The 27,584-nt window shown below is 37.5% G+C and overlaps 6 protein-coding genes across 6 annotated transcripts; 3 read left to right on the top strand and 3 right to left on the bottom strand.

The window, feature by feature from the left end:
- Nucleotides 1-163: 163 nt before the first annotated feature.
- Nucleotides 164-2,811, bottom strand: LOC125219548 (pectinesterase 2-like). Its single transcript, XM_048121559.1, has 2 exons — nucleotides 1,858-2,811; nucleotides 164-988 (listed from the first exon to the last, which is right to left on the bottom strand). The coding sequence occupies exons 1-2, from the start codon at nucleotides 2,735-2,737 to the stop codon at nucleotides 300-302; spliced, it is 1,569 nt and encodes a 522-aa protein (XP_047977516.1). The 5' UTR covers nucleotides 2,738-2,811; the 3' UTR covers nucleotides 164-299.
- A 5,250-nt stretch (nucleotides 2,812-8,061) lies between these two features.
- LOC125219549 (pectinesterase) lies at nucleotides 8,062-10,187 on the top strand. Its single transcript, XM_048121560.1, has 2 exons — nucleotides 8,062-8,893; nucleotides 9,304-10,187. The coding sequence occupies exons 1-2, from the start codon at nucleotides 8,113-8,115 to the stop codon at nucleotides 9,981-9,983; spliced, it is 1,461 nt and encodes a 486-aa protein (XP_047977517.1). The 5' UTR covers nucleotides 8,062-8,112; the 3' UTR covers nucleotides 9,984-10,187.
- A 926-nt stretch (nucleotides 10,188-11,113) lies between these two features.
- LOC125219550 (methionine aminopeptidase 1A-like) lies at nucleotides 11,114-15,664 on the top strand. The gene is made up of 17 exons (XM_048121561.1): nucleotides 11,114-11,225; nucleotides 11,336-11,421; nucleotides 11,686-11,736; nucleotides 12,038-12,223; nucleotides 12,331-12,406; nucleotides 12,621-12,668; nucleotides 12,777-12,821; nucleotides 13,267-13,366; nucleotides 13,485-13,536; nucleotides 13,627-13,668; nucleotides 13,977-14,038; nucleotides 14,135-14,233; nucleotides 14,466-14,539; nucleotides 14,633-14,702; nucleotides 14,938-15,003; nucleotides 15,087-15,175; nucleotides 15,367-15,664. Exons 2-17 carry the CDS (start codon nucleotides 11,348-11,350, stop codon nucleotides 15,442-15,444), a joined length of 1,212 nt encoding a protein of 403 aa, XP_047977518.1. The 5' UTR covers nucleotides 11,114-11,225; nucleotides 11,336-11,347; the 3' UTR covers nucleotides 15,445-15,664.
- Nucleotides 15,665-15,855: 191 nt separating this feature from the next.
- Nucleotides 15,856-16,682, bottom strand: LOC125219551 (pectinesterase inhibitor 9-like). Its single transcript, XM_048121562.1, has one exon. It carries the CDS (start codon nucleotides 16,620-16,622, stop codon nucleotides 15,993-15,995), a length of 630 nt encoding a protein of 209 aa, XP_047977519.1. The 5' UTR covers nucleotides 16,623-16,682; the 3' UTR covers nucleotides 15,856-15,992.
- A 1,937-nt stretch (nucleotides 16,683-18,619) lies between these two features.
- On the bottom strand, nucleotides 18,620-23,324 carry LOC125224475. Its single transcript, XM_048127878.1, has 3 exons — nucleotides 21,721-23,324; nucleotides 20,859-21,048; nucleotides 18,620-19,023 (listed from the first exon to the last, which is right to left on the bottom strand). The coding sequence occupies exons 1-3, from the start codon at nucleotides 23,215-23,217 to the stop codon at nucleotides 18,896-18,898; spliced, it is 1,815 nt and encodes a 604-aa protein (XP_047983835.1). The 5' UTR covers nucleotides 23,218-23,324; the 3' UTR covers nucleotides 18,620-18,895.
- Nucleotides 23,325-24,068: 744 nt separating this feature from the next.
- LOC125222025 (arginase 1, mitochondrial) lies at nucleotides 24,069-27,579 on the top strand. The gene is made up of 7 exons (XM_048124409.1): nucleotides 24,069-24,191; nucleotides 24,574-24,741; nucleotides 25,139-25,298; nucleotides 25,986-26,119; nucleotides 26,217-26,426; nucleotides 26,584-26,694; nucleotides 27,035-27,579. The coding sequence occupies exons 2-7, from the start codon at nucleotides 24,601-24,603 to the stop codon at nucleotides 27,293-27,295; spliced, it is 1,017 nt and encodes a 338-aa protein (XP_047980366.1). The 5' UTR covers nucleotides 24,069-24,191; nucleotides 24,574-24,600; the 3' UTR covers nucleotides 27,296-27,579.
- Nucleotides 27,580-27,584: the final 5 nt, after the last annotated feature.

The following is a 27,584-nucleotide window of genomic DNA, read 5'->3' as shown; positions in this document are numbered from 1 at the left end:
ATAACAAACTATTGGGTAGTTGTTGAAAGATTTATTTCATAACGAATTCGGAATGGATGCTCTATATTTGGTATATTGATTTCAAGTCTTTCACCAAAATCTTCTCAATAATAAATGCAATGCATCATACATAAAAATTAAACAATTTAAAATGAGAATGATGGATTTAAACTTTTCCTTGATAATTAATACTCCTCCCTCAGACTTTTCATCAATGAAACACAGACCACATTAAGAAACCAAAGTTTACAATAATCACGGGATTAGCACAAATATAAGTACAATTAATTCAATAAAACTCAAAGCCCCGAAGTAAACGGCACATTGGTCGCCGGCAGCCAAGAATTCGCGGCAATGAACCTCCCCGGCGTGAACTGCGCGGCCACAGAGGCGCTCGTGATCACGCGATAGCCCCTCCAGCTAACCCGGTTCGCGGTGGACGACCCGGGACCCGTATTCGCATACTCGGCATAATACAACGTATTCAACGCGAAGTTCCCGCTCCACGGCATCCAACCGGCCGGGTTGATCAGCCCGTCCAGCGAGGTCTTCATGAAGACCGTGCGCGAGTACTCCTTCCACGGCCGGCCCAGGTAGGTCCGGACGGATCCCTGGACGGGCCGGAGGTCCGGGGCGGCCGTGACCCGAGAGTTGTGGATTATAATGCCCGTGTTCTGGTTCGGGTCGGTCCGGCCCTGGGCGGTGATGGTGTTGGTCCGGTTGGGCGGGTCGCGCGGGTAGATGTTGCAGTTTTGGAGAACGACGGCCGCGTTGCCGAAGATGAAGTCGACGGTGCCGTAGATGTCGCAGTTGCGGTAGAATTGGCGCTGGGAGTGGACGTAGAGGGTGTCTTGGTACCCCTCGAAGCTGCATTGGTAGAACACGGATAGGTCCGACCCGGAACGCAGCGCCACGGCCTGGTGGTTCCGCGCGCCCGCCGTGTTACGGAACGTGATGCCCCGGGCGATGAAGCCGTCTCCCACAGCAGCTGCAGTTGTTCCAATTTGGTTAATAAATGTTTAGTTTACAAAATATAGTCGTTTCATAGAAATAGACTATTTGGAGATAAAGTCAGAGAAATAAGAAAAAATGGTTGAAATAGCATAGCAGTCAGCAGATGGTGGGATCTATAAATGAGAAAATGAAAATATTTTCATAAATAAATGTGAACTATTATTATGAATTTATGGAACTTTTCATGCTTGTTTCTATATCTATTGGGATGAAGGAGTAATTTTGATTTGTTTGTGAATACAATTTTGCATGACATAACTTAGATGTATGTCATGCTTATTTATGTGTTTTTTAATATGATGTTTTCTAGAAGACAATTACGCGATGTATCCAAATAATTTATTTAATTCTATGAGCCAAGAAAAGTGTTATTTTCGGACAGTTTGAAAAAGTAAATTTTTTCATTATTCATAACCTCGCCATTTTTCAAATGCTTCATTATTTTTTCATTAGAAAAATAGTGAAGAATAAATGTGTTATATACGATATCCTCCTTCTACAAGCAACTCAATATTAATCTAATGTTAGAAATATTCTGGTCGTTATACACTTGATATCATTGTCCATTTGTCCTACTATCAACTCAAACAAATCAAGCATTACTATCAACTCAAAAAAATCAACCATATAAACCTACTGGATTTAGTAAAAAAAATTAACTATATATGCACAATGCATAGATATGTTGGTACAAGAATAATTTTGGTTCTTGGTATGCATGCACTCACTCATCACACATAAAAGTCACATTATTTCCATTTTAGAGTCTCAATTTCCAATTGCATCCACGACACATAAATCACCTAAACCAACTCAATTATATGCATTTAAATGAGTACTCACCAACCGTAGCCGATTTGAAGGTGGTGGAGCCGCCGTCGACGCTTCTACTTCCGGTGATAATAGTCCTCCCAATTCCGTCCCCCAACAACATAACATTCCTCACATCCTTCCCAATCTCCACATTCTCCCTATAAGTCCCCGCCTTCACATAAATCACATACCTCCCATTCCCCGACCGCCTCCCCGCGGCCGCCACTGCAGCCGCCACCGTCCTAAAATTCCCCGAACCGTCCAACGCCACCACAACGTTCGCCCTAGGGTTAGACGACTGCAGAAGCTTCCGGTCCCCGGGCCGGACCCACCTCGGAAACCCCTCTTTATAGCCATTCACACTAGTACTAGAATTAGAAACCCCCTTGTTCAAAGCTAGGGTATTGCTAAGCAACAAACTCACATTGTTGGACATGATGGGGAAGTTGGTGGAGTAGTCGTTGATGCCGAAATCCGCGAAGCCGGCGACGCACGTGTCTAAATTGGTGAGCGCCGTGCTCAGCCACGTCTGCACGTCGGTGGCTGTGCACTTGGTGCTCGGGTCAACGATCTTGTTGAGCGCGTGGACGGTTTCCTCGTAGAGGTCCACGCAGTCGGCCCAGGCCGCCCGCTCTCGGCCTGAACGACAGTTCGGGCCGAGATGGTAGAGGCCGCTCTGCGCATGCATGCAGCGGTCCAGGGCGAGCTGGGCCGAGAGGCGGAGGAAGTCCGGCTTTCCGTTTATGGAAACGTTGTATTTAGGGTTATGTGTGAGGAAATACTCGCATGGTTTCGGGTGTGGTGTTTGGCTGCACCATGATTTCACGGCGGAGGAGGAGGCGGAGATGGCCGGAGAAGCCGACAAAAATGATAGGAGGAATATGAGTACTAAGATTTTTGTTGTTGCCATTGTTGATGAGTGTTTTTTTATTTTTGTGTAGGGTTCTAATTGTTTAAATAGGGGGAGGGAGATTGGGAATTTGATGAGCTATGGAGTACCTAACTAGTTGAATTATGAGGTTGATGGATTGAAAATGGGGATTTTTGTGTGTTTATGGATATAATAGTGACTAATCATGGATTTGTTCAATATATGTTTATCCGGTTTGATATTAGTATAATTTGTATGAAAGTTGACCTTGGAGAATTGGAATAAATTTGGTGAGGCATGTAACGCGTACACGAATATATAACTGGCTAGCTGAGATTTTAATTAGATTAGTTATGGACTATGGTGCATATAATTGGTTAAATTTGATGTTGATTGACTAGATAAAATTTGTACGTAATTGCGTGTTCAAAAGCCATGGATGTTGCTGCTGCTTCTACACTTTACAATTGGCGATTGACTGCTTTTAATAAGGACAAGGATTTATACTAGTCAAATCAATCTTTCAAAAATTGGACTATTAAATAAACCAGTGAAACTATGTGCTCACGGTTTAATAAATTTTAATGAGTGAAAAATGTAGTTTAATTCAGTAAATTATAGATATAATAAAAGTTTTTTTAATAGATAATATATATACTTAAATATATTTTATATAAAATATTAAATCAATTAATTAATTTATAATAATATAAAATAATTAAAGTAATAATTATACATGGTATATATAACTAATACTTATCATTGTTATATAAGAATAATTAAAGTTCATGTTATGTCCTTCTCCAAAAAAAAAAGTTCATGTTATGTCAAAAAAAAAAGTAGTGTAGTTGTTAAGGTGCCTTATAGCATGAATCGAAATGATTTATCGGCAAGTACCGCAAAAGTACAAATAAAATGTATATTTTTTAACACGACAGAAATACATACAAAATTATGAATTTGTGTCAAATCTTATCGTATTATCTCCTTATTGAATTTATAGGAGTACTATTTGAATTGAATGTTAAGCGCAAATAGCTAAAATATTAGCAGTAGTTTTTTCAAAACTTTATAAGCAAAACACTGCATCCATCTACTAATATACAACACATATTTTAATGTAAAATTAGTTAAGTTAAAAATAAATAAATAGAAATTGGGAATATTGTTAGTAGATTAAAGAATTGTCCTAATTGCTAAAAATTTTACTAAAGTTGCTAATTTTTGTGAATGGCCTCATAAAAAAAATATGACTATTTTATTGTGAACAGAGCTCTCGGCTAGTTTAATTTTAACATCATATTACTTAATGAATAACAAATACTATTATTGGGTTGTTACCAATTATTGAATGACCATCGGGACTTACAATTGTATATAAATTCAACGAATACAGTGAAAATTACTATACACTTATTTTACATACGCAACGGCACCATAAAGCTTCATCAATTTCTATTTTTTTTTTTATCTTCATGGAGATTAATCGAGAAAAACGTGACGCCATCCTAATTGCAGTTAATTTATTAATAAGCAATTTTGTTTCTTTAGCTTCTTAGTTGATTGTAAATTAGGGGGCAAAAATTACGTTAAACATATCTTGTTTTGTTTCAATTAAATTAATTAAGTAATACTAATTGTAAGCATATAAAAGAAATAAAGAAAAATATAATTTCAACTATTGGTAATATTATCCGCATCTCTGCCTTTTAATAGATACTCCATTATTTGTTCTGTTAATAAAGGCGAGAGATTATCAAATTCGCCAGTGCCACTATGGCGTATACGACTTACGTACTACCTAACTCATTAAAACAGTCTTACTAAAGAATTTTGAAAAAAGAAAAAAGAAATTTGACTATTAACAAATCAATTTGAACTCTTACATTGAAATATATATCCACCGAGCTGTATGGTTTGAAACAATGACGAACCTAGAAACTAAAACTCGTGGATTGGACACGTGAGTAAATATAAGGTCGTGCAGCTCGTGCTAGCGTTAAAAGGCGAAGACGATGCAACAACCCCACTAAAAATGGATGACATATGAACAATGAAAGTTGGCCACAACCTTCATGAGTCGGAGCGAAGTTACTGCATCATTGCGACGACCCCATCTAGATCTGAAAAAGCAATTATATGATGTAGAGTAACACACGTTACATGCGTAGTCGAAATTAAAAAGAAATAAAAACAACATATGAATATACATTAAGATAATAAGACATGATTGGTAATTGGTGGAGCAATAGTATCATTCAACTTTCAGATATTAAATATTTATAGGTTATGCAATCATATATATGTATTACGAAAAAATAATTAATATCAACTGGGAATTAATTACTCTCTCCGTTCCCGATTAAGAGTCACACTTTTTCATTTCGGTCCGTCCACAATTAAGAGTCACACTTCATTTTTACCATAAATAGTAAGTAGGTCTCACATTCAACTAACTCAATTCACTCACATTTTATTATAAAACCAATATAATAAATGGGTCCCACATTCCACTAACTTTTTTAACCAACTTTTCTTTACAATTTTTTAAAACTCGTGCCCGGTCAAAGTGTGACTCCTAATGGGGGACGGAGGGAGTATGATACTGTTAATCGTATTTAATTGCCTAATTTGAATTTGATTTCTTAAAGTCAACTCTCAAATATTTTTACCAACGTATACTTTCAACTTTGTTTGTTAAAAAAAATTAAAAACTCATTTGCTGATTTGTGTTGGCAAATCTGATCCCAATTTTTTTTTGTTCAGGATTGATGCCTTACAAATAGAAACTTGCAAGTTGTAAAAAATAAATGGAGGCATTTAATTTTATTTTTTTTGTGTGTGAGAAGAGGAGTTCACGTTCACCTATTTAAATACTCCTATTTAATAGTACATTATATCACGAACTCCAATTGTCAATCATCAGTACTAGTATTATAAAACAAACAAGGAATTTCTGAGAAATTGAGGATGTAGATATGATACTACTATTTTATATACATACTATGTATAGGAGGAGTATATAATATTACGGGAGAGTGAATTTATTGATATAATTAGCGCAATTGGATGTTTAATTTTCTAATCGTAAGCCAATTATCTTATTTTGTGTGTGTGTTCAACTTATTGGTGGTTGTCTCATGTCGTTTACCGACAAACCAAGAATTGAAATGAATGATTGAATTTGTAATTATAATTATTAACACGATGTCACAATCCTATGTTATTCATTCTAGCTAATTCAATTCTCAATAATTTATGGAAATAAGTAATCAATTCATATAAATATATGATTGCAGTACATGATGAAAAATAAGATTACATGCAAAAACACATACAGATATTAATGAATACACAAAAATAATCTCTGAACAATCACAAATTCATGAACTTGAGGTTATTAAATAAATGCAATACATATAGAGCCACAAAAATAACAACTGTAATTAATGTGGTTGTTCGTCGAGTTTAGGTGTTTATTCATCTATATTTACCATGTTCAATAGTCATTAGTTTCCTTTCTCTAAACTTTTATACACTACTTTTTAGTCGAAACATATCGATCAACTTAATCAGTCTGAATTTTGGATTCCTATGCTCACCCTTTTTACTTTTATGGTGATAGCTAAGTGTATGTACGTTAGTTTCATGATTGAGAATTACTATAAATTTGAATGTCACGAACACTTTAATTAGAGTTAGGTGGATATAATTTTGAGAAAAAAGGTGCATCACACTAATTAATCATATATTACAACTTAAGATTGGTAGAGCACTTTTAAACCGAATGATTGCACGCTATATATAAATAAGCTAGTAAGACATAATCTCAGTAATATCATATCCAATTATAAGGAAGAATAGTTATGCATGGTTCATAAATAAAGAAATAGGTTGATGGATTGGTACCGGGAATTTGGCTATACTGACAGCACTTAGATGATTCTAAATTTTTATGGGTCAATTAAATATGCCCACTTACATAAACTTAACATTGACTAATTATAATTTTATTTTCATTTCAGATTCATGAAATCAAATGGTTTGTGGGTGCCTTATTGCACATATATATAATTAGCGAGTTAGTATTAATTAACAAAGCAAAATCCGTTCTATTATACTTCCTCCATCCTAGAAGAATATACAAACATTTGGATCGGTACAAGTTTTAATATATAATCGGTAAAGTCCAAGAAAGATAAAATGATAGTGTAAGTAGAGTTAGTGGAGATCTAGTGAACTTCACATCATTAGTAGTGAATTATAATGGTAAATAAAATGATGTGTATTAGCAATGTGTTAATTTAATTATTTCAAAATTTAAAAACTCATAGTATTTTTTAAGGACGGACTAATAAAAAAATAATTCATGAGGGAGTACTAAACAACACATACAAATTAAAGTACGAACAAAATGCAAAATGTTAAAAACTTCCTAACGCCAAATTACCTGTGTTGATATGCGGATGGTTCGCATCATTCTAGTTTCTTAATGCTAATTAAATGAATAGTCAAAATTGATCTTCAATTAGAAACTAATGCATTCTTATATACTACTCCATTCGTCTCAAAATATGAGTGACATTTGGTGTATATACGGGTTTTAAAGAATGTAAAGAATAGTGAGTTAAAAAAATTAGTAGAATATTAAAGCAGTTATAGAATATAAGACTTGGAGTCTAAGTAAATTATATTTTAGGTTTATTTAATTCCTAGTTAATAGAATTTGGTAGAAGAAAAAATATGAGGTTCACCTTTTTATATTAATTTTATAATAGAATATAAGTGTAGTGAGTTAGCAGAATGTGTGACCTACTTACCATTTATAGTAAAAATGAAATGTGACAATTACTGTGGGACGATCGAAATTATAAAACATGACTCTTATTGTGGCACAGGAAGTCATAGTATTTATAACGCTGGCTCACATAACCTATGAATTTTTTCATTTCCATTTCAATCTAAATTAATGAATCCGGCCCAACACACTAGAGGAGCTAAGGCCCAAGAAGCCGCCATATATTTTACTGGGCTTTACTTTGAGGCTGGTGACATACATCCACAATAGTCAAAAGATTATCAACGAATACAGATCCCTTAAAAAAGGTCACGAGGGAAACATGACTAAACAACAATATAGAGTAGAAAAAATCGACAAATTTGAGTCGGTGATAATAAGAGCAAAGCAATGTTACGTTATACTATACGTTACGACATCGTTCTTATCCCATGCAACAAAACGCCATGCAAATTATTAAATCATCCATCTTCCACCACGACACATGTGTTGCCTATGTGTAACCTCCTCAGCAAATTCACCTCTTCACTTAGAAGAATAAAACGCCCATTACCCTAATTATTCTCCATCAATCGCAAATTACAATAATATAAAAAACAATTTTGCCAAAAATAAAATGTCTTGCTTCTCCACCACCTTTGCTCTCCTTCTACTTATTGCGGCCGCTGCAAAATCCGCACCGGTCAAGAAACATGTGGAGGCGGTGGAAGCCGCGAGAGAAGGCATGCGCCAAGCAATCGCTTGGGCTAATGGCTTCAAATTTGTTACCGGGCCGGGCCGGGAATCGGGCTTTCCATCCCGGGCCCTCCTCGACTGTGCGGTGATGTACGAAGATGCGGAGTCGAGGCTGGCCCGGTTGGTTACCGGTGAGAGGGAGGAGTGGAGCCACGACGACGCCGTGGCATGGCTGAGCGCCGCCTTGGCTGGCCACAATGCTTGTTTGGATGGGCTGGGAGATATGAGGGCTTCCTTTGAAGCCCATAATTTGACTGAGGTTATTAGGGAGGCTTTGGGCTTGTACCGGGCCGAGACTACTAATCCAATGGGAAGAGGTAAGGGTAAGGCAGTGTTACCGCGAAAGCCCGGCCCGGTACGGGGAGGAGGGAGTTTAGCGGCGTGGAGTGCGGCAACCTCGAATGCGGACTATGTGGTGGCTCAAGATGGGTCAGGGAATTATAAAACAATTAACGAGGCTGTGGCCGCGATAGCTCGATCGGGCCGAAACCGGCCCGAGCGAGTTATAGTACACGTGAAATCAGGCGTGTATAGAGAAAATGTAGAAATTGGAAGAAAATTGACTAACCTCATGTTCGTCGGCGACGGCATCGACAAAACAATCGTCACCGGAAATCGAAATGTACAAGACGGCGCCACCACCTTCAGTTCTGCCACATTTGGTATAGACACCATATTTTTTAAATTTTATTTAAAAACATATTTTTAGTTATTTGGATTATTGATAGTAGTATGATTTTTTCTAACTTTATTTACTTACTATGCTGCATGTTTTATATGACAGTACTATGTGTTAAAACTCTTAAATCTTGTTATTTGGATTATTGATAGTAGTATGATTTTTTCTAACTTTATTTACTTACTATGCTGCATGTTTTATATGACAGTACTATGTGTTAAAACTCTTAGATCTTGTCCCACGGCGATTTAGTGATGATCCTAGTAATGTCTATATAAGTATGGATAATTCACATCCTTAAAAGACTGGATAATTCTCATCCTTAAAAAGTCTTTTAAGGTGCCAGTGAATGACACATTTCTAATACTATTGAGTTTAACTATTTATACTTAGGTGTCTCGGGTGATGGCTTTTGGGCCCGGGACATGACGTTCGAGAACACGGCCGGGCCCGGGAAGCACCAGGCCGTGGCGCTGAGGGTGGGGTCGGACCGGTCGGTTTTCTACCGGTGCAGCTTCAAGGGCTACCAAGACACGCTCTACACCCTCTCGCTCCGGCAGTTCTACCGGAGCTGCCACGTGTACGGCACGGTGGACTTCATATTCGGCGACGCGGCGGCGGTGCTGGAGGACTGCGACATCCTCGTGCGGCGGCCGATGGACCACCAGTCCAACTTCATCACGGCGCAGGGGCGGAGCGACCCCAACCAGAACACCGGGATCTCGGTCGTCGGCAGCCGCGTGCGGGCGGCGTCGGTTCTCCGGGGCGCGGAGGGGAGGTTCGAGACGTTTCTGGGGCGGCCGTGGAAGAAATTCTCGAGGACGGTTTTCGTGAAGACGGATTTGGACGGGCTGATTGATCGGAGGGGGTGGAAGGAGTGGAGCGGCGGATTTGCGCTTGCGACGCTCTACTATGCGGAGTTCATGAATACGGGAGGCGGAGCATCCACGGCCGGGCGGGTTAAGTGGCCGGGATTCCACGTGTTGAGCGACGCGCGTGAGGCTGAGAAGTTCGGGGCTAGGGGTTTTATCGGCGGCGATCAGTGGATTCCGGCGACCGGAGTGCCTTTCTAGGCCGGCTTATGATGGTGTTCGGTTAGGATTAATTAACATTATATAATTTATATAGATAATATGATATAAATATGGCTTAATTAGAATATATAGCTAGTGTGGTGATATAATATATAGAACTAATAGTACTAAGAAACTAGACAAAACATTATGTAGTACTACATAATTTACAAATGTGGAATAGTAGCTTATTTTCTTTTGCTATGATTTTTACAAGAATGTAGCACACAAATTTGTTTGGTCTTCTCCTTTATGCAAAATAAGGAGGATACTACTGAAAGGAGAGCACGAAATATTGCACATTGGTTATAATTGATTATGATCGCTGTACTTTAAAATGAATTGATAACTAGATATTTAATTATAAAAAATGAAAAAAATGCAAAGTGGAGAAGATTGCTATTGTGGATGCTCTAAGGCCAATGTAAGGCAAAGGCAAGATAGAGTTAAGTTTAATGCTTTTCTCATTGTTTGGTTGTCTTGTTTGATCATTAATAAGCCCAAAAAATGGACAAGGCCCCGTCCCAGCTAGAAAATAAATTCCTCACAAAAATTTTCTGACAATTTTAATTATTACCCCAATATATTTATTAATCACATGATAATTAACTTAAATTAATAAAGTAATGATTCAATTAACTTAATCATAAGATATACACTACATATATACTGTCATTTATATAAAAAAAATATACGTATACATTAGTATTGTGGATATTTTTATCATTGAAACATAATCTTATTTAAGCAATATCATAAAACATTATCTTATTTTTGAGTCGAAAATATAATCCCAAGATATATAACTATCTTGTTATTTTCTAGTTCTACCCATGCAATCAAAATATGATTCAAAATAAAGAATAACCGAATTAGAATATAAGGAATATTTTTGAATTTGAGGACAAAATTTTCAAGTACTAGGTCTAGTAGTATGCAGATGTGCCTTATACGACATTATTCCACATGAAAAAACTTGTTCTACTAATTTAATTATACTATGCAATATATACTTCTTCTATTTAACCTTTATGCAATTGAACTTGAAATCGAGCATCTAAAGGAGTACTACTATTATAGATTATGTATGAATTTATTTCTTTTATTCATTATAATTTCTTATAAGTTGACTTTGACCATAACAACCGATTCTTATAAACCCTCCATCTCCGTGTCCGTCTAATTTTATTTTGTGGAAAACCCTAGCATTCTTATTTTTCTCAAAATCACAGAATTGCCAAGGTAATAATCTCGTCTACTAATTATTGCGACGTAACTGTTGATTGTGAAAAGCATTGGATGATTCGGATTGTCTGTTAATATTTTTTCCAATTTATTTGTGGTTGATGCAGTTGGAGAAAAAAATGGCTGGTGGATCAGATGAAGTGGAAAACACCGGTTTATCTTGTGCTAGATGTGGCAAACCTGCTCATCTTCAGTATGATATTCTCTCCTCACTTTTTGCACTATTTTTAATTTATATTTTACGGCTTGTAAGGGACTAAAGATTGAATCTTTATCGCAACCCTTAATTATAATCTGGTGTTGCATTGAAAATGGTGTTCTATTTGGTTAATTTGATTTGCTGGTGACTGGTGGTGGGGTTTCACTTACTGGATTGCTATTCGTGTTTTGGGAAATTTTAAGTGTGTTGAGGTGCTATGGTCTGTGCACTACTCATGGTGATGTTTGCTGTTTATAGGTGCCCCAAGTGCGTACAACTAAAGCTTCCCCGTGAAGATGCCGCTTTCTGGTTAGTCTTTAGTTGTATTTAATGGAATGTACCTTTTTCTTGAAACTGGATTAAGTATGTTTTGCACTTACAAGTAGGATATAGTAATGTATATAATTCAAAATAAAGTAGGTAAGATGACTGAGAGTCTAAATTATGGAATTGGAGTGTCTAGTTGGTTGAAGTGTAGACACATACCATAGTAGTGATTATTCTGTTCTTGTGTATGATAATTACTGTAAATTGGGCTTCATTCTTTGTGGAATTGGCTGCAATATTGAAGTTAATGCATATTCTTGATGAAGATCATTACCCTTTCCAGTTCCCAAGATTGTTTCAAGGCATCCTGGAGTTCGCATAAATCTGTTCACTCGGGTACAAAACCTTCTTCCCCTGCACCTGAAAATTCTACTGAACGAAATTTGGGCCTGCCCAATGATGGCTGGCTATACTGCTTGCGGAAAGGACAGTCTCGGACCCCAAAGCTTCCACATTTTGACTGGACAGGGTACTGATTACTTCAACCCCTGTCCCACCCGCCAAAAAGAAAGCTTCTTCTGCAACTACGAAAGTTTATACTCAATTCTTACTCTGTTCTTTCCTCTTCCTTTTCAGACCATTAAGACCATATCCAATATCACCGAAACGTTTTGTACCTAATCATATTGATCAACCTGACTGGGCAATTGATGTAAGTTTCTTAGTTCATTTATTTCTAAATGATTGCTGCATCAAGCTTTGAATTTTTGTACTGGATACAACATACAGTATTAAATGGCATGTCTGGTTATCTGGGTGATTAATGTTCACCGGGACTTTTTTTCAGTGAGAAGACATAATTGTTTTTATGCTAATACTCCTGCCTATATCAGGTGCATAACATCTATTTCTTCTACCTTTTTCAGGGAATTCCGAAAATTGAACCCAATAGTGACCTGCAACATGTTGTGGAGGTAGTCACTCGTCTCTGAGTTATGTGTGCTTTCTAAAGTCTTACCTTTTATTTCTAGTAAACTGGATATGACTGGATGCAATTATTTTTCATGATATAATTTATGAAGATCAAAACTCCAGAGCAAATCAAGAGAATGAGAGAAGCTTGCCGGGTAAGCCTCTTTGTTGTTCTGTTCTTAATATAGAAATTATGAATGCATGTTCTCACTGAATATACTGGAGTTGGAGAAATACACACAATAGACACAATGAATCACTAATAAGTTAGGGGACTCATCCATCCTTACCAAAAGGGTCCGATCCTTGACTTTGGTATGGAGCAGCCTTAAATCCAAAGGGGTCGCACCCTCTAGTGCCTACAAATCAGCAAGGGATTGGTCGCTGGTGGATGCCTTGGTCTTGAACAAAAAAAAAAAGAGAGATTCATAAAAAATTAGAAATACTGTTCTCGCTTGGTAAAAGTCTAGCTGAAACAACATTAGATGGCATCTTGTCTTCGAAGAGTTTAATTATTATTCTTGTATTCAGTATGCAATATATTTTCGGCAATTGAGTATAGTTTCGACTTCTTGCTTAGTGTTTCATTCTTACCTCCAGATTGCAAGGGAAGTTTTGGATGCTGCTGCTCGGATTGTAAGACCAGGAATTACTACTGATGAAATTGATGCTGTTGTTCATGAAGCAACTGTTTCTGCTGGTATGATTTCCATACCTCACGTTTAACACTATATCCTTACCTAGAGAATTTTGTTTGTTGTTTTATGTGTCAGATTAGTAGATATGATGTTTCTGTGTGCACTATATTTTTCTTTCAGGAGGATATCCATCTCCTTTAAATTATCATTTCTTTCCGAAGTCTTGCTGCACGTAGGTATTTCTTACTTTGATGTTATGTTATTCACATCACAGTCCCTAAATACATCAAAATATGAAGTTATGAACTCTTAATTCTCTCAGGTCAGTAAATGAAGTCATCTGTCATGGGATCCCTGATGCAAGGTATGTTGTAAGCTCAAGCACGAATTATACCATAGCTCCTAATGTTGTATAGCCATTGAAATCCATTTCCTACCATGAATCTGGTGTCTGAAATCTGAGGTTCTTTTAGTGACTTTGGTCTTATGATTCTCACATATATTCTTCCGGTCTCTAATTTGTTTCTCCTCGGCTCAAGAACGACCCAACCTCTTGATTTTGAATTCTATGTAAAGAAACACACACATCATCTATAATAACTGTAATACATGTGGGTAACCATTCTATACTGGGAAATTACCTTCTCACTCACTTCTGATTCTACCATTCAGGATATTAGAGGATGGAGATATTGTCAATGTTGACGTGACTGTGTACTATAAAGGGGTACATGGTAAGGTTACTCATTGCCAACTCAAGGTCATAGTTATTATGAGTATATTCATAATGTAAAGATACTTAATACTTTCTTGCTTGTCTTGTTGTGCAGCTGACTTGAATGAAACATACTTTGTGGGTAATGTTGATGAAGCATCTAAACGGCTGGTTCAGTGTACATATGAATGCCTGGATAAAGCAATAGCAGCTGGTAAGTGTTTGCCCTTTTGTGACGTGGCATAATTCTTTTGGTATCTAGCTCTCTTTCCCTTCCTTCCCCAGTTTTCCCGTGTACTTTTCAACTCTTGCTTGAACAATCATACAAACTCAAAATTATTTAGTTCTGCTTGTGCTTGTTACTTTGATTCATTTCTCTGCTTTGAATATCATCTCGGAATCATACCCCTTGACTGTTTATTGTGTCTTATTCATGCTCTCTATAGTTAAACCTGGAGTCCGTTTCCGGGAAATGGGGGAAATCATTAGCCGGCATGCTTCTATGTCTGGTTTCTCTGTGGTAATTGAGCGTCTCTTATTTGTAAATCTATAATTTTTCATTCAAACTTTTGACGTTCCTGATATACAAGTGCTCTTTTTTGTCATTCTACAGGTGAAATCTTATTGTGGTCATGGAATTGGCGAGCTCTTCCACTGTGCACCAAATATACCCCATTATGCAAGTATCCTCAAAGTGGAGTTGAACTGCTACGCTTTTATCATATTTTGCTTTGAGGATAGTTCTAATAATGCATGTTTGTTTTGGTGAATTGTCCTGCAAAAAATCAATTGAGTTGAGATAAATGAACTCGAGATATATCTTGGCTTTAGGATTCCTGATCCGAGAGTATATGTATCATATTATCTTTCCATTACCTCGTAACTTCCACTTTCCCGCGATGCCTTAACCTTGAGTAGAAAATAAAGCTGTTGGAGTGATGAAAGCGGGCCAGACATTTACCATTGAACCTATGATAAATTCTGGTAGATATTTACTTACTAACCAATGCACTTTGTTTGAATCTCTGTATATTTTCTATTTGCATCTAAAATCACTTCCTTGGCAGGTGTTTGGCGCGATCGGACGTGGCCTGATGGATGGACTTCTGTAACTGCAGATGGAAAACGCAGTGCCCAATTTGAACATACACTTCTGGTAAAATCTCAGCTTGGGCTGTTTACATTCTTGGAGGAATCTATACTACATAGTACATTCCACATCAATTTTTACGTGTCTAATCGTACATTCTGGTCATTATACATAATATTCTGGCTGATATCAGCACTAGAACAATTGCTTTAACGAATCTTGGTATTCTTGTGGTAACGCCTGCGACGATTCTGCAGGTCACAGATACAGGAGTTGAAGTTCTCTCTGCACGCCTGCCCTCGTCGCCAAAAGTGTTTCCTTGGGTGAGCCCATAAATGGATTATGGATTATTGTTGAGATGATTCAAGCAACATTCGCATTTACTTGAGGAATGCGGTTTTCTTGTTGCTTTCTTGCTCTTAGTGGCAAGGTGTTGTATTTGTGTACTATTCTGCCTCAAATTTTGAGTTAATTTTTTTTTCAGTTTCAAATGATTGTATTATTTTCAGCAACTGATAATAAGATATCAAATGAGAGGATTCAAATTTTCTTATTTATTTACTCCATATGATTTTATTATGTAGAATTTCCAAGTTTAGAAATTTTCTCAGTTTAGAATTATATCTTGGCTATCCACCTTTTGTTTCTTTCCCTGATGATTTTCTAGCCTTGTTGCATTTTAATTATTCATTGATGTGTATAGGTGCTTTAAATTTATGTTAATACTATATAAGAATTTGCAAAACTTGAATCAATATGTACTTTACATGTTATTTTTTCATATCATTATAATTTTCCATCAGAAAACAAACAAATCAAATTCAATAAACAATATGTAGCAAAGCATCTAAGATGCTCAAAAACTTAAAAGGGATTGACTGAACTAGGGTTTGACAACATGAGCAGCTCTAAATCTTGCAGCAAATCTATTGAACAAGGCCAGCGCAATGCTAGTAACCTGTTGAAGATTGAGAACCCTAGCTTTGATCAAGGCCTTCGTCTTCCCCCCAATGGCTCGGCCCGAGATCCCATCGATGCACATGCTTGCATCGGTCAATGCAGTGCTCATCCATGTTTGGACGTTGCTTGCATGCCATGTGAAGTCACTACTGCTTCCGCCGTTCTCCTTTATGTGTTGCGCCTCCTTGATGCATTTTGTGAGCTGATCCACTCCATCATTTATCTGATCCAAACACTCCCTCACGGATCGGGACTCTGGGCCCTTGGTCTTGTTGGCCACTTCGGTGATGTAGGCTTGTGTTGACTCGGCCCTAGCTAGGGTGACTTTCAGTGCGATCTGGGCGAGCTGTCGGTGGCTTAGGATTTTGGTGAAGCTAGCAACATAGGGTGATAAGTACCTTACGCACATAGTGGAATATAGTGTTTTCTCGCATTGCGACTCAATGAACGCCCTAGCCCTAGATCGGGCACGCCCCCGGGAGACCGGGTGCTGGGCTTGAACTAGGGTAAGGACAAGAAGGGAAAGTGTTAGGAAGGCTATTGTTTTTGCCATTGTATGTGTGGAAGGGAGGTTGAAAAAACTTTGGGTTTGGAGTTTGACTTTGAATTAATGTTTGATGTTGATGTGTGATAATGAAGTTGTGGTTATGAGGTTTATATAGAGAGGATTTGAAGCATCATGCATCTCCATGGCTAGATTGGATGAGATTGCATTCTAGAGTACAGTAAATATTATTTTAACAATGTCAATGACCATGTGTTTGTAGCTTCCTAGAACCAGGTTGGATAGTTTATGTCGGATTTGGACTAAACAAAAACCTTAATTCATGGTGGGGCCAAATGGAATGCTAAGTAACTTTAGAGTTACTAATTTGTCTTAGAAATTTTCATGTTCAAGAATAATGTTGGGCAAGTACATTCTTACTTGGGTAACACTCAAAAGATTTTTCTCTTTTTAACTTTTGAATTGCATGGAATGACTCAAAGATCATGAAATTTTTCTTTAGTATTGAGAATAGTAGTAAACAATATACGGTGGTGAAGTACAAACCGTAGAAGTATTAGAAAGAAAAACATTTCGTAAATTTTTTTTAAAAAAAAAAAATAATAATAATAATAATAAAATAATAAAAATAAAAATAATAATAATAATAATATATATGCTAATAATAATAGTATCAGCTATGTTATCGGCTTCTGCTCCATTTCTTTGCTACAAAATTATTGTAGTATTTCAGGAAGCATTGCTTTTGAAAAGCATGATGCTAAAATAAAGGAAATTGATACGCAATTATTTAAATAATTTGAATAATAAGAGAACCAAATACTCAACAATCAACGACTATAGATACAATTCAAATAACTTAAAGTGAATTGAAATACCAAATGCACAGAGACAATCAAGCTTCACACTTTTTCCATATGAAAGTGAACCCTCAAGGCAATTATATTCCTAATTACTAAATGATTTGCTCCTATAATTATTATAAGTCCTTGATTAAGAGATAAACCATCCGTGTAGAGTGCAATATTATGACAAAATGACTGTTAATTACGAAAAGTTATCATATTTTTATATTGTCATCAGATTTGGGTGTATCTTGGTAAGGCTTTATTTAAACCGACGACTTATAATGGAGGATTAATTAAAACTAATCACGTGGGTTTAACTTGGTTTAGCAAATTTCGTGGCCCATGCATAACGGCTAATCTAATTCTGACAGTCAACCCTCACCCAATTCAATTCCATGTCATTCGGATTTAGGGATTCTATTTAGTTAGTTTTGTCCCGCAATTTTGAAAATCAGTCGAAAAATTATAAAATTTGAATATTTTGATGAAATTATATGATTATATGATTGTATATACGACAGCCGAAAAGTAAAAATTGCGTCTACTTACACATAAACTATAACGTACATCAATAAGGAGTATATTCAATTAGACTACTAGATTTTTTCATCGTGAAATTATTGCTAACAAATCTAAATATCATAATTTCTAGCTAATTTTTAAATTTACATAACAGACCAAAGTTTCACCAATTTTATAGTTTTGGCCAATAGTCAATCATTTTATTAATTATAACATGCTCATTAATTTAGATTAAAAAAACATATTATAATCAAGAGTACTCTATAATCAATCATAATATAACCAAAATTACAACACCCTTACTTTTTACTTTTTTTTATAGTACTATGTTTAAGCCCTTTTTATAAATTACAACATGCAATTTTTTAGTACCATGATTGAGATTCTAGAGATTTCACGCGTGTTCTGTTCTTCCTCGATTTGATTCAACTTAATTAAATTGGTCTTCATTTTCAATACAAGTGTGATAAAGATATATTATAGCAGGCAGCTAAGTGCCACCTGATAATGAAGTGTATATTCTAAAAATATGTAAATACCAAAATATTTGTTAATGATCAACTTGCATCTTCATTGATCTGGATTCATTGTAAAGGCTCCCACCTTCTTCAAATTTATACAGTGTAAAAGTACTATTATAAAAAAAATACTGAAATATTCTTTACAACGAGTCGATTTGGTACATCAATTATTATTTATTCATGATATTTATTCGGTACAATATCATCAAATCTTAAATAAAATCTTGATTCGTGCTAAGATATTACAAAATTTGCATCAATATGTAAACATACAGCCATTTACACCTGCTTTGATCTACCTACTTAAATTCAATAAAACCTTTTATATACTGTAACAATTTTCATTAGCTGCAAACAATCAATTTCCTTACCAAGTCCTTTGATGAATGATGATCACTTTGGGCATTTTATTTTTCATTGCACTGTTGTTTTAAGCATCACAGCTGGGCCCGGGATACGCAGGTAAGGTCATTATCCGCTTATCCGCCACCGGGCCACCAACCGTGAAATGATAAAGGCTCTGAAACTTGGAGCCCTGCAACCCGAGAATCTCGTGCACTGCCAGCAATTTGAGAAAGAAAATCAGAGCTATGTATATCTCAATGAAGACAAATACGTTGTATCAACGCAAAAACAGCGAACAAGCTAAGAACCTAGTAGTATTCCAATACCATAAGCAGTTAATTTGTCATTTAAGGTACACTGGTTTGTAACAGTGACTTTCATAAGGGTCAGGTGGAGTACTTATCATGTATAGTTTGAGCTACGTTCTCAACAAGCATATAGAAGAAATGTCTTGATTATGCTACAGAAGATGAGGCAATTATCAGAAACCAGTTCTGGATAGCTCGATAGTAAGTTCTAACAAGACTTGTGACAGAGCTAGGTTATGAAGCCTGAGCTAGAGAGACGATGCAGAATTCGACTATTCTATAAATTACAGATCTATTATTCCAGGATCATACTGACTCACATTACAAAGATTCAAATTTCAATATAGTAGATGTGCTTCATATATAAAATTCTGAATTCAGATTCAGAGACTAACCATATCTGCCCATTCAAACTCATCTGCTCAGATATTAGTATTATCTTTCCAACCATATATTGTTGGGTTATTGGCGTGTAATATCACGCAACTTTACTCAAAAACACTAAACATGCCTTGCCATAAGACTAAGCATACACAAATGCCGATTGCTGAGTCAGAAAATCAACTTTCAAAGGAAGGTGGATAGCTTGTTCAAGAAAACAACTGAAAGGATAGCAAATACAAGTGGCAACTTTGCAACAACTCCAATCGCAAATTCGCAACACTGACGAGAGATACAACAGAAGACAGATGGTTTGGCAACACAATGCCTGGGATCCAGAACAGTTTTAGTCTATTGAGAGGTATCACACAGGATCAATTGAAGTTGTGAGATCCTTCATTGACAGGAATCAGGTTGGAGTTCCTTGTTTGGAAGAGTGTGTCCACCTATTTTTATCCTTGATGTACAATGTTATGTTTTACCACCCACACAAATGGCTTTCCAAATGATGGCCTTCAGATGAACATAAAAGGATAACGGCCTTCTAAATTAGAAATTAATGTGTTAATATACCCTTACGTGAATAGTTTTTGTGGTTTATTTAAAAGATGACATCTTTTTGCTTTCATAAAAAGGGATGAGTACGCTGTGTTTCTGTTCGGGAAGGAAATTAGCAAAGCAATCCTCAAGATCACGTTAAACAAAAATAACCGCGGGCTTAATAAATGGAAACAGGAAGGGAGTAAATAACCATTTCTAAGAAGACAATGAATCCAAGCGATAAATATGGATTCAGATTCCTATACCTATATCTCTTTCTCATTAGACCACAAACATATAAATAGCCCAAATCTTATGATTCTCCACTATCGTTTTCACAGACCAGATCTACAGAGGGTAGCATAAATCTTAGCTTAAATACACTACCTGTTTTACTTTTCTTCATCAAACGGCAATAACAGAAACCAATCTCTCCGAACTCACTTTATCTTATCATTAATCCCTTTTAGACCTTCGGCTACAATTAGTGAAATCGTTCTGCACCCCCTTCCGACATAGCAGCCCGAGGAAAAATAGGTACTACATACTAACGTATTTATAAGATATCATTCATATATGTTCCTCCAGTGAAAGTCATTTTCCTTCCTTGGTGCAGTTCAATGTGCACCAACAGGGAGTTACCAAAAAAATGCATTTTTATTCCATCAATTGAAGATTTTTAATCCAACCGGAATTTTCTGAATAGGGTCCTAAAACACTGTGGTAGCACTTCTTCATATTACCATTTTCAAGCTGACAAAATATATGTGCATATATGCTAGACTGAACTTTAAGAGTATGAAATGAATAATGGCGTACCAGGATCATCAAAAAAGCAACCAATTCCAGTAGCAGAAACCCCGACTGCATGTGCTTCGAGATAGAGAATTTGACCAAGAACTCCAGTTTCCCAAAATAGCCGTGGATACATCCATGCACCAATCCCCCGCAAAGTTGGCTCAAGATGAGCCACCATACCAAGGCTGAAGCAGCCATCAGCAGCAATGTCCTACAAAAAGATAGCATTTCAGTTAGATGAGAGAATAGTATGAAGTTCACCATAAAAATAATAGTATCAATCATGATAGTTCGATAGCTTTTCATACAAATAAATTATACACGGTTCAATCCTCACAAAATGTTAGTTTTATTATGACCATGGCAAGTCACAACTCACAAGTGTAAAAAGAACTGCACAACAGTTACCCTATTGGTAACTTGCCGACTATAGAGGCTGTCAGAGTACATGTGAGCAAAGAACCTCACTAAATGTGGATTGTGTGGAAAATGTTACAAGGACTATTTTGTGCTAAAGATAATTGCTTGAAAAACGGCAGTACGGGAACTTGTTCTAATGCTCTCAAAGAAACAACAACCAATTATTGCCTTATATCTTCATTTTCAACAACTTCTATGAACTTGTCAATAACATACCTATCATTCATTTCAATTAATTTCTTAATTGACGGGCAAAACGCAGGTAGAAGTCTACAAAACTGAGTGCAAAACCCGTACACATCAGGCATATCAACCACATTTCTAATTACAGCAATTAGTTCTTATCACTACTAATTCAGAAGTTAGGTCTCATGTTACATTCAAGCTACGGCCAAGTGGCATATCAAACATAGAAATTCTGAAAATTTCAATATATGTTAAATAGGCTAGGCATTAGGCATACCTGATGACAGGAAAGCCGCTTGGAGAGCTCGCGACAGTCATTTTGTTCGAGCTCGTAGAGAGGAAGGTCGTCTGGGCAGCCATCAGGCTTCGCCCACTTAAATTCCGACTTTGTGGAAGATTTAATATCATTGAAATGGTCCTCATTCCTCACCAAGAAGTATAAACCATTAGGCAAACCCACAACTCTATGAACAAAAAGAACGGCATGAACTTGACAGGTCCAAGGCAGGGCCCGGAAGGGCAATGCCAACTGCTTCCCCTGGCTCACTCCACCGCCCGAAGGCATACAATGCAGCAAAATCTGATAAAATGTCTCCTTCTCCATCACAGTAACACCATCCATATCAACTGCACTCCTACGCTTCCTCACCACCTCACTCAGACTAAACCCCTTATAACAACTCTCACTAATCATCCCACTACTCCTAAACATCTCCGCCACCAACTCTTTCCCCATCTCGAATGGCTTCACCGCAGCCTCCGCTGTTCTATATATGACATCCCAACACACATGCTCCTTACTAAGCACATTCGGCTTCCCCTTCCATTCAAGATTCGAAAATTCCATCACCGCCGATCTCAGCTTCCCGTAATCAACCTCGAATTCCCCTGAATCACTGGGGAAAACCAGCAACACACAATCAGGATGCTCGAATTCGAGCTCGGGCATCCTCCCCTTCACCGGCCTGCTCGGAATGTGAAATTTGGGGAAAACCTCCAACCCCATCAATCTCTCCAGCTCCTCATGCCCTAATCCATCTAAAACCCTAACATCCCACCCGAGCCCGGCGGCGGCCATGGCCACCGCCGCTGCCGCGTGCCCCACGTCGTGATTGCAGTACCTAAACGCCCTCTCCCCGTACTTCCACGCCTCCCGCCAAAACACCGACGCGAGCCCGATCAAGAATGAATTTTTCGGTAGCAGGGAGAAGAATTCATGTGGGATTAGAGCCCTGAGCTCGAGCGCGTGCTCCTTGGGCGCGTAGTGGGCGACGAATGAGGAGTCGGAGAGGGAGCTTACAGGTGGGGAGACGACGTAAGCCTCGGTGGGGTGCAAATTGCCGCTGCTGGGGTTGACGCGGAGCGACCAAGTGGAGTATCCGGTGGTTTTCCAGGCGGAGAGGGCGAGGGAGTTGTGGAGGAATTCGGAGATGGTGGATTGGGAGAGGGGTTTTGGGGGCGGGAGGGAATTGGAGAGGGAGGGGTAAGGGGGGGAGGTGGGATTGGGGTGATCGGGGTGGGGGAGGGGGAGGAGGGGGGAGGAGAGGTAGCGGCGGAAGGGATTGGGCTGGTTGGCCCAGTCGAGGGAGGGGGCGGAGCGGGCGTATTTGGTGAAGGAGTGTTTGGTTTGGTGGTGGTATGTGAGGACTTGATTGATGAGCTCCTGCTGCTTCTCTTCCATGGCGGGTTGTTGGGAAGAGGTGGAGATGCTGAGGGAAGGCACGAGCCTTGCTGGGAGAGAGAGTGGGAGGCGGTGGTGAATGATGCTGTGCATTACAGCAATGGAATAGCAAATGTGAAAGATTCTTGTTAGTTTCACAAGTTTCTGGACTGCTCTACGTTGTTTTGATTCTCGCCACTTCTCCCCTGCTTTTTTTGAGGACGATAGATGTTTTATGATTGTAAAATAAATATATTTAATTCAATAAAAATACAAATTTCAGTGCTTGGGCAAAAAAATGTACTCCCTCTCCTTGAGAAATTAGTTTTAAATGAAATTAGTAGGAAAAACAGGATTTTTATTCGCGAAACGTATACTAAATTAAGATATTGAAGAATGGTAATAAAGTTTTAAAAAATTTATATTTAAAGAAGTTTTAGTTTATTTTAAAAAAGTTGAATTTTAAAAACACATAAATTATTTTTGGACCTTCATTTAGAAATTCTAATTTTAAAAACATCATGATCAAGATCATTTTAGATTGGGCCCGGCCCTTTCAAATACTAGGTTACAAAAACTAAAATATTTCAGCTCATTAATGCTGGGCCTTATATTGAGTAGTGTTGTTTGTACTTGGTTGGTTACTTGAATTAATGTTGGGCCTTTTATTGTGCTTGGTGGGTTACATGTAAAATTATGGATAATTGATAATTCTATTAATGCATAGAGCTGCGTGACGCCGCTTTTTCGACCCGTACGACGACAAGGATTTATGGAAATGGGAAAACCCAAGTGTCCAACTTCAAGTGGATTATACTGTGCAAAAATTAATTTAATAACCTCACGTTTCAATTAAAAATTTGGGTAATTTTGTATTGGATTGATTACGTGTAAATCATGTCCTAATCCAACTATCAAATGTTGAGATAATCCACTAATCAATTTTGGATTATAAAATTAAAGCAGCTGCATGTCATTTATGCTCCTTAATCATTCTCGCATCAGCGCCAAAAAGGTGGTACCAGAAACCTCTCCCTTCACTCACAACACACACTGACCTGCCGCCATTTCTCGCCCATCACACCCAGGTATGTCTCGATCGATTCAATTTCTACCTATCGATCCTGGATTTTACGATTTCTGTGTTTAATTCACTCCATTCAGTGTCTAATTCTGGTATTAAGGTTTGTTTTGGGTTTTGATTTCACATCGTTTTCTAAGTAGAATTTGATTGCTTTAATCTGTGTCTTTTGTGATGGTTGAAGTGAATTGATAAAGCTAGAGCGATTAAAGGAATCGCATATGTGGAATTAGTTGTTACTGATTCGTGTAAAAGTTTGCATTCATCTGAGGCACTCTAATGTTTTAGCTGTAATTTTCGGGTGGATTACTCTCCGATTTGAAGGATCTTAGTAAAAATATTTGAACTGAACATATTTTTTTATGTTATGTGGTTGTTTATTTGGACAGAAATTGTGAATTCCATTACCGGAAAAGATGAAAAACGTTGGAAGGATGGGAATCCATTATCTGCAGAGGCTGAATGCTGAAAATGTTCCAAAGGACTTGATAGAGAAAGGCCAGGCTCGTGTTATTGAGGCATCCCTGACACTCATCCGCGAGAGGGCGAAGCTCAAGGTATATTCTAATGACCTAACATATATTTATCCATCTTCAATTACCTCATGGATTAATGTCAATGGTGTAGTTGGAATTCATTACATTCCTGTCAATGGTGTATAAAGATGTTCATGTTTATGCTAGTTGGTCTCTGAATATGATGGCGAACTTGGAACATCATTTCATGATAAATTACGAGAAGATTGTTTCTGTGATTTCTGAATTATAGCTCCTTGTGGGATACTTCTATTTGGTTATCTGTTACCTTGAGGTATCCAAAAGCAATATCTGGATTGATTTTCTGGGGAATAAATTTGAGAATGGTGTCTGGGAGAAGTTAAACAATATGGCCTAAATTTCGCAAATCGTTGTATCTACAGCATCTTCACCTAGTTTTAGTTTATCTTTGCAACAGGGGGAACTACTACGAGCTTTGGGAGGTGTGGCGGCATCAGCATCTCTTCTCGGAGTTCCCTTAGGACACAACTCTTCCTTTCTTCAGGGTCCTGCATTTGCACCACCACGTATAAGAGAAGCCATTTGGTGTGGGAGCACAAATTCCACCACAGAAGAAGGTAATGCTTATCCATCACTAGTCAAGTAGTCATGCCATTTTGGTTGGGCATGAATACTCTTTCTTCCAAGGATTTCATTTGTTTGTTGAATGGTAATTCATACTAAGGGAAATGATTGGTTATTGCTTAGTATCATATCAGTATTAAGTCTATTAGTATCTTATACTTATATCTAGTTCATAGTGAGGAAAATGATGTTAATAAATAGTGGAATTCCAGTCATTTGTTTGTTGTTGCATTGTTGACAGAAAGCCCTTTGTTTATCATTTAAACCTTTGTATCTTGCTGATAGTCCCTCCCAAATATTTTGATATCCATGTTCTTGTTCAAAGTTATACTATAAATCTTTAGAATCAAGAATTTGAATTTGTCATATCAATGTTGCAAATTTGTTTTTCGTGTATCAGGGATCTGCATCTATTGAGCAATAAATTGGATTTGTTAAAAAGATGTAAATTTATTTACTTCTTGATTTCATTTATCGTTATTCAAAAGTAAGGTTGGTTTATTCACAACGAGTCATGAAGATAATTAAGTACTCCTAATAGTTACTTTAGCAATTTCACTGGCATGCATGAACTATACACTTGTGTTACTTTATTCTTAATATGATTTCTTTTTTTTTTCTCTCTCCCCCCTTCCTATACAATGATGCTGAATTTGTTCATGAGGAATCTGGCTATGCAGGTAAAGATCTTAATGATCCAAGGGTCCTGACAGATGTTGGTGATGTTCCAGTTCAGGAGTTACGAGATTGTGGAGTTGATGATGATAGATTGATGAATATTATAAGTGAATCTGTGAAGTTAGTGATGGAAGAAGTAAGCTCCCATTTCCAAAGATATCTTTGTTTGTAGGGATTATCTTTCAAATTTTCCTCATACATATCTCATTTTCCTTTTTTTCTGTACTTTTTAGGACCCATTGCGGCCTTTGGTGCTAGGAGGTGATCATTCTATTTCATTTCCTTCTGTGAGAGCCGTATCTGAGAAGCTTGGAGGGCCTGTTGATATTCTTCACCTGGATGCTCATCCTGATATTTATGATGCTTTCGAGGGGAACAAATATTCTCATGCATCTTCTTTTGCTAGAATCATGGAGGGTGGTTATGCTCGGCGACTGTTGCAGGTGACCTAAGATTTTGTCAGTGATGATTGTTTATGTCCATTGATCCAAAATTTCACCGGAGAGCCATGCCAAAATTATGACAAACCTAGCATGCTTTACTTTTCCCAGCCAAATATAATCAGAAAAAGGGGTTGATTGAAATTCTTATAATATGCAGGTTGGAATCAGATCAATTACAAAGGAGGGCAGGGAACAGGGGAAGCGTTTTGGTGTAGAGCAATATGAAATGCGGACATTTTCAAGGGATCGGAACCTACTCGAGAATCTGGTCTCTCTTTCCCCCCCACCCAACACCCACCTTACAGTCTTTTGTGTTGCTCTGTTTTCCTCTCGCTGTCACTATCTCAAAATTTGAGGATTATCAATCTGAAACGTGTGTGAACCATAAATGAGTACATGACAATATGAATTGTTTCAGTGTCTTTTGAACTTTTGAATTTATTTCTGAGGCTTGAGCTCTGATTACCATCTTAGGTATAGTACTACCAGTAATCAAGTTTTGAATATTATATGTCTCAAAAATGAGAGTAAAAAACGATGCCAAAGAATCAAATTTGTTCTTGCCAGAATGTTTGTCCTTATTCTTTTCAGCCTTGAATTATTTGCAGAAACTTGGTGAAGGTGTAAAAGGTGTGTATATTTCTGTCGATTTGGACTGTATGGATCCAGCATTTGCACCAGGAGTTTCTCACATTGAGCCAGGAGGCCTCTCTTTTCGCGATGTTCTCAACATTCTTCAAAACCTTAAAGGTGATGTGGTTGCTGCTGATGTTGTGGAGTTCAATCCACAGCGAGACACTGTTGATGGGATGACTGCGATGGTTGCTGCAAAGCTAGTACGAGAACTGACTGCAAAGATATCAAAATGACTGGGATATTGGATCAGCCTGAATAAGCACATCGTATGCGATGTTGGTTGTGGTGCTACAGCACTTGGCCAAAAAATTAGTTCACCCGGTCGAGCCTGATGCTATATCGAGGTGCATAGGCTCCATGGCTACATGGTCATGCCTTGTACTAACTGCGTCTTTTTAGACAGAATTTTAGTTGCGAAATGGAGAATAGAGTAACAGTTGAGACTTCCATTAATATATATGTATGCACTGTTTGAATGCAACTGTTGATTTGTTGAACGTGGTAGTTTTTTGGATTATGATC

Source organism: Salvia hispanica, chromosome 4 (assembly GCF_023119035.1).
Source record: "Salvia hispanica cultivar TCC Black 2014 chromosome 4, UniMelb_Shisp_WGS_1.0, whole genome shotgun sequence".
NCBI lineage: Eukaryota > Viridiplantae > Streptophyta > Magnoliopsida > Lamiales > Lamiaceae > Salvia > Salvia hispanica.
Note: the sequence above shows the minus strand (reverse complement) of the source record. Positions and strands in the feature narration are given on the sequence as shown.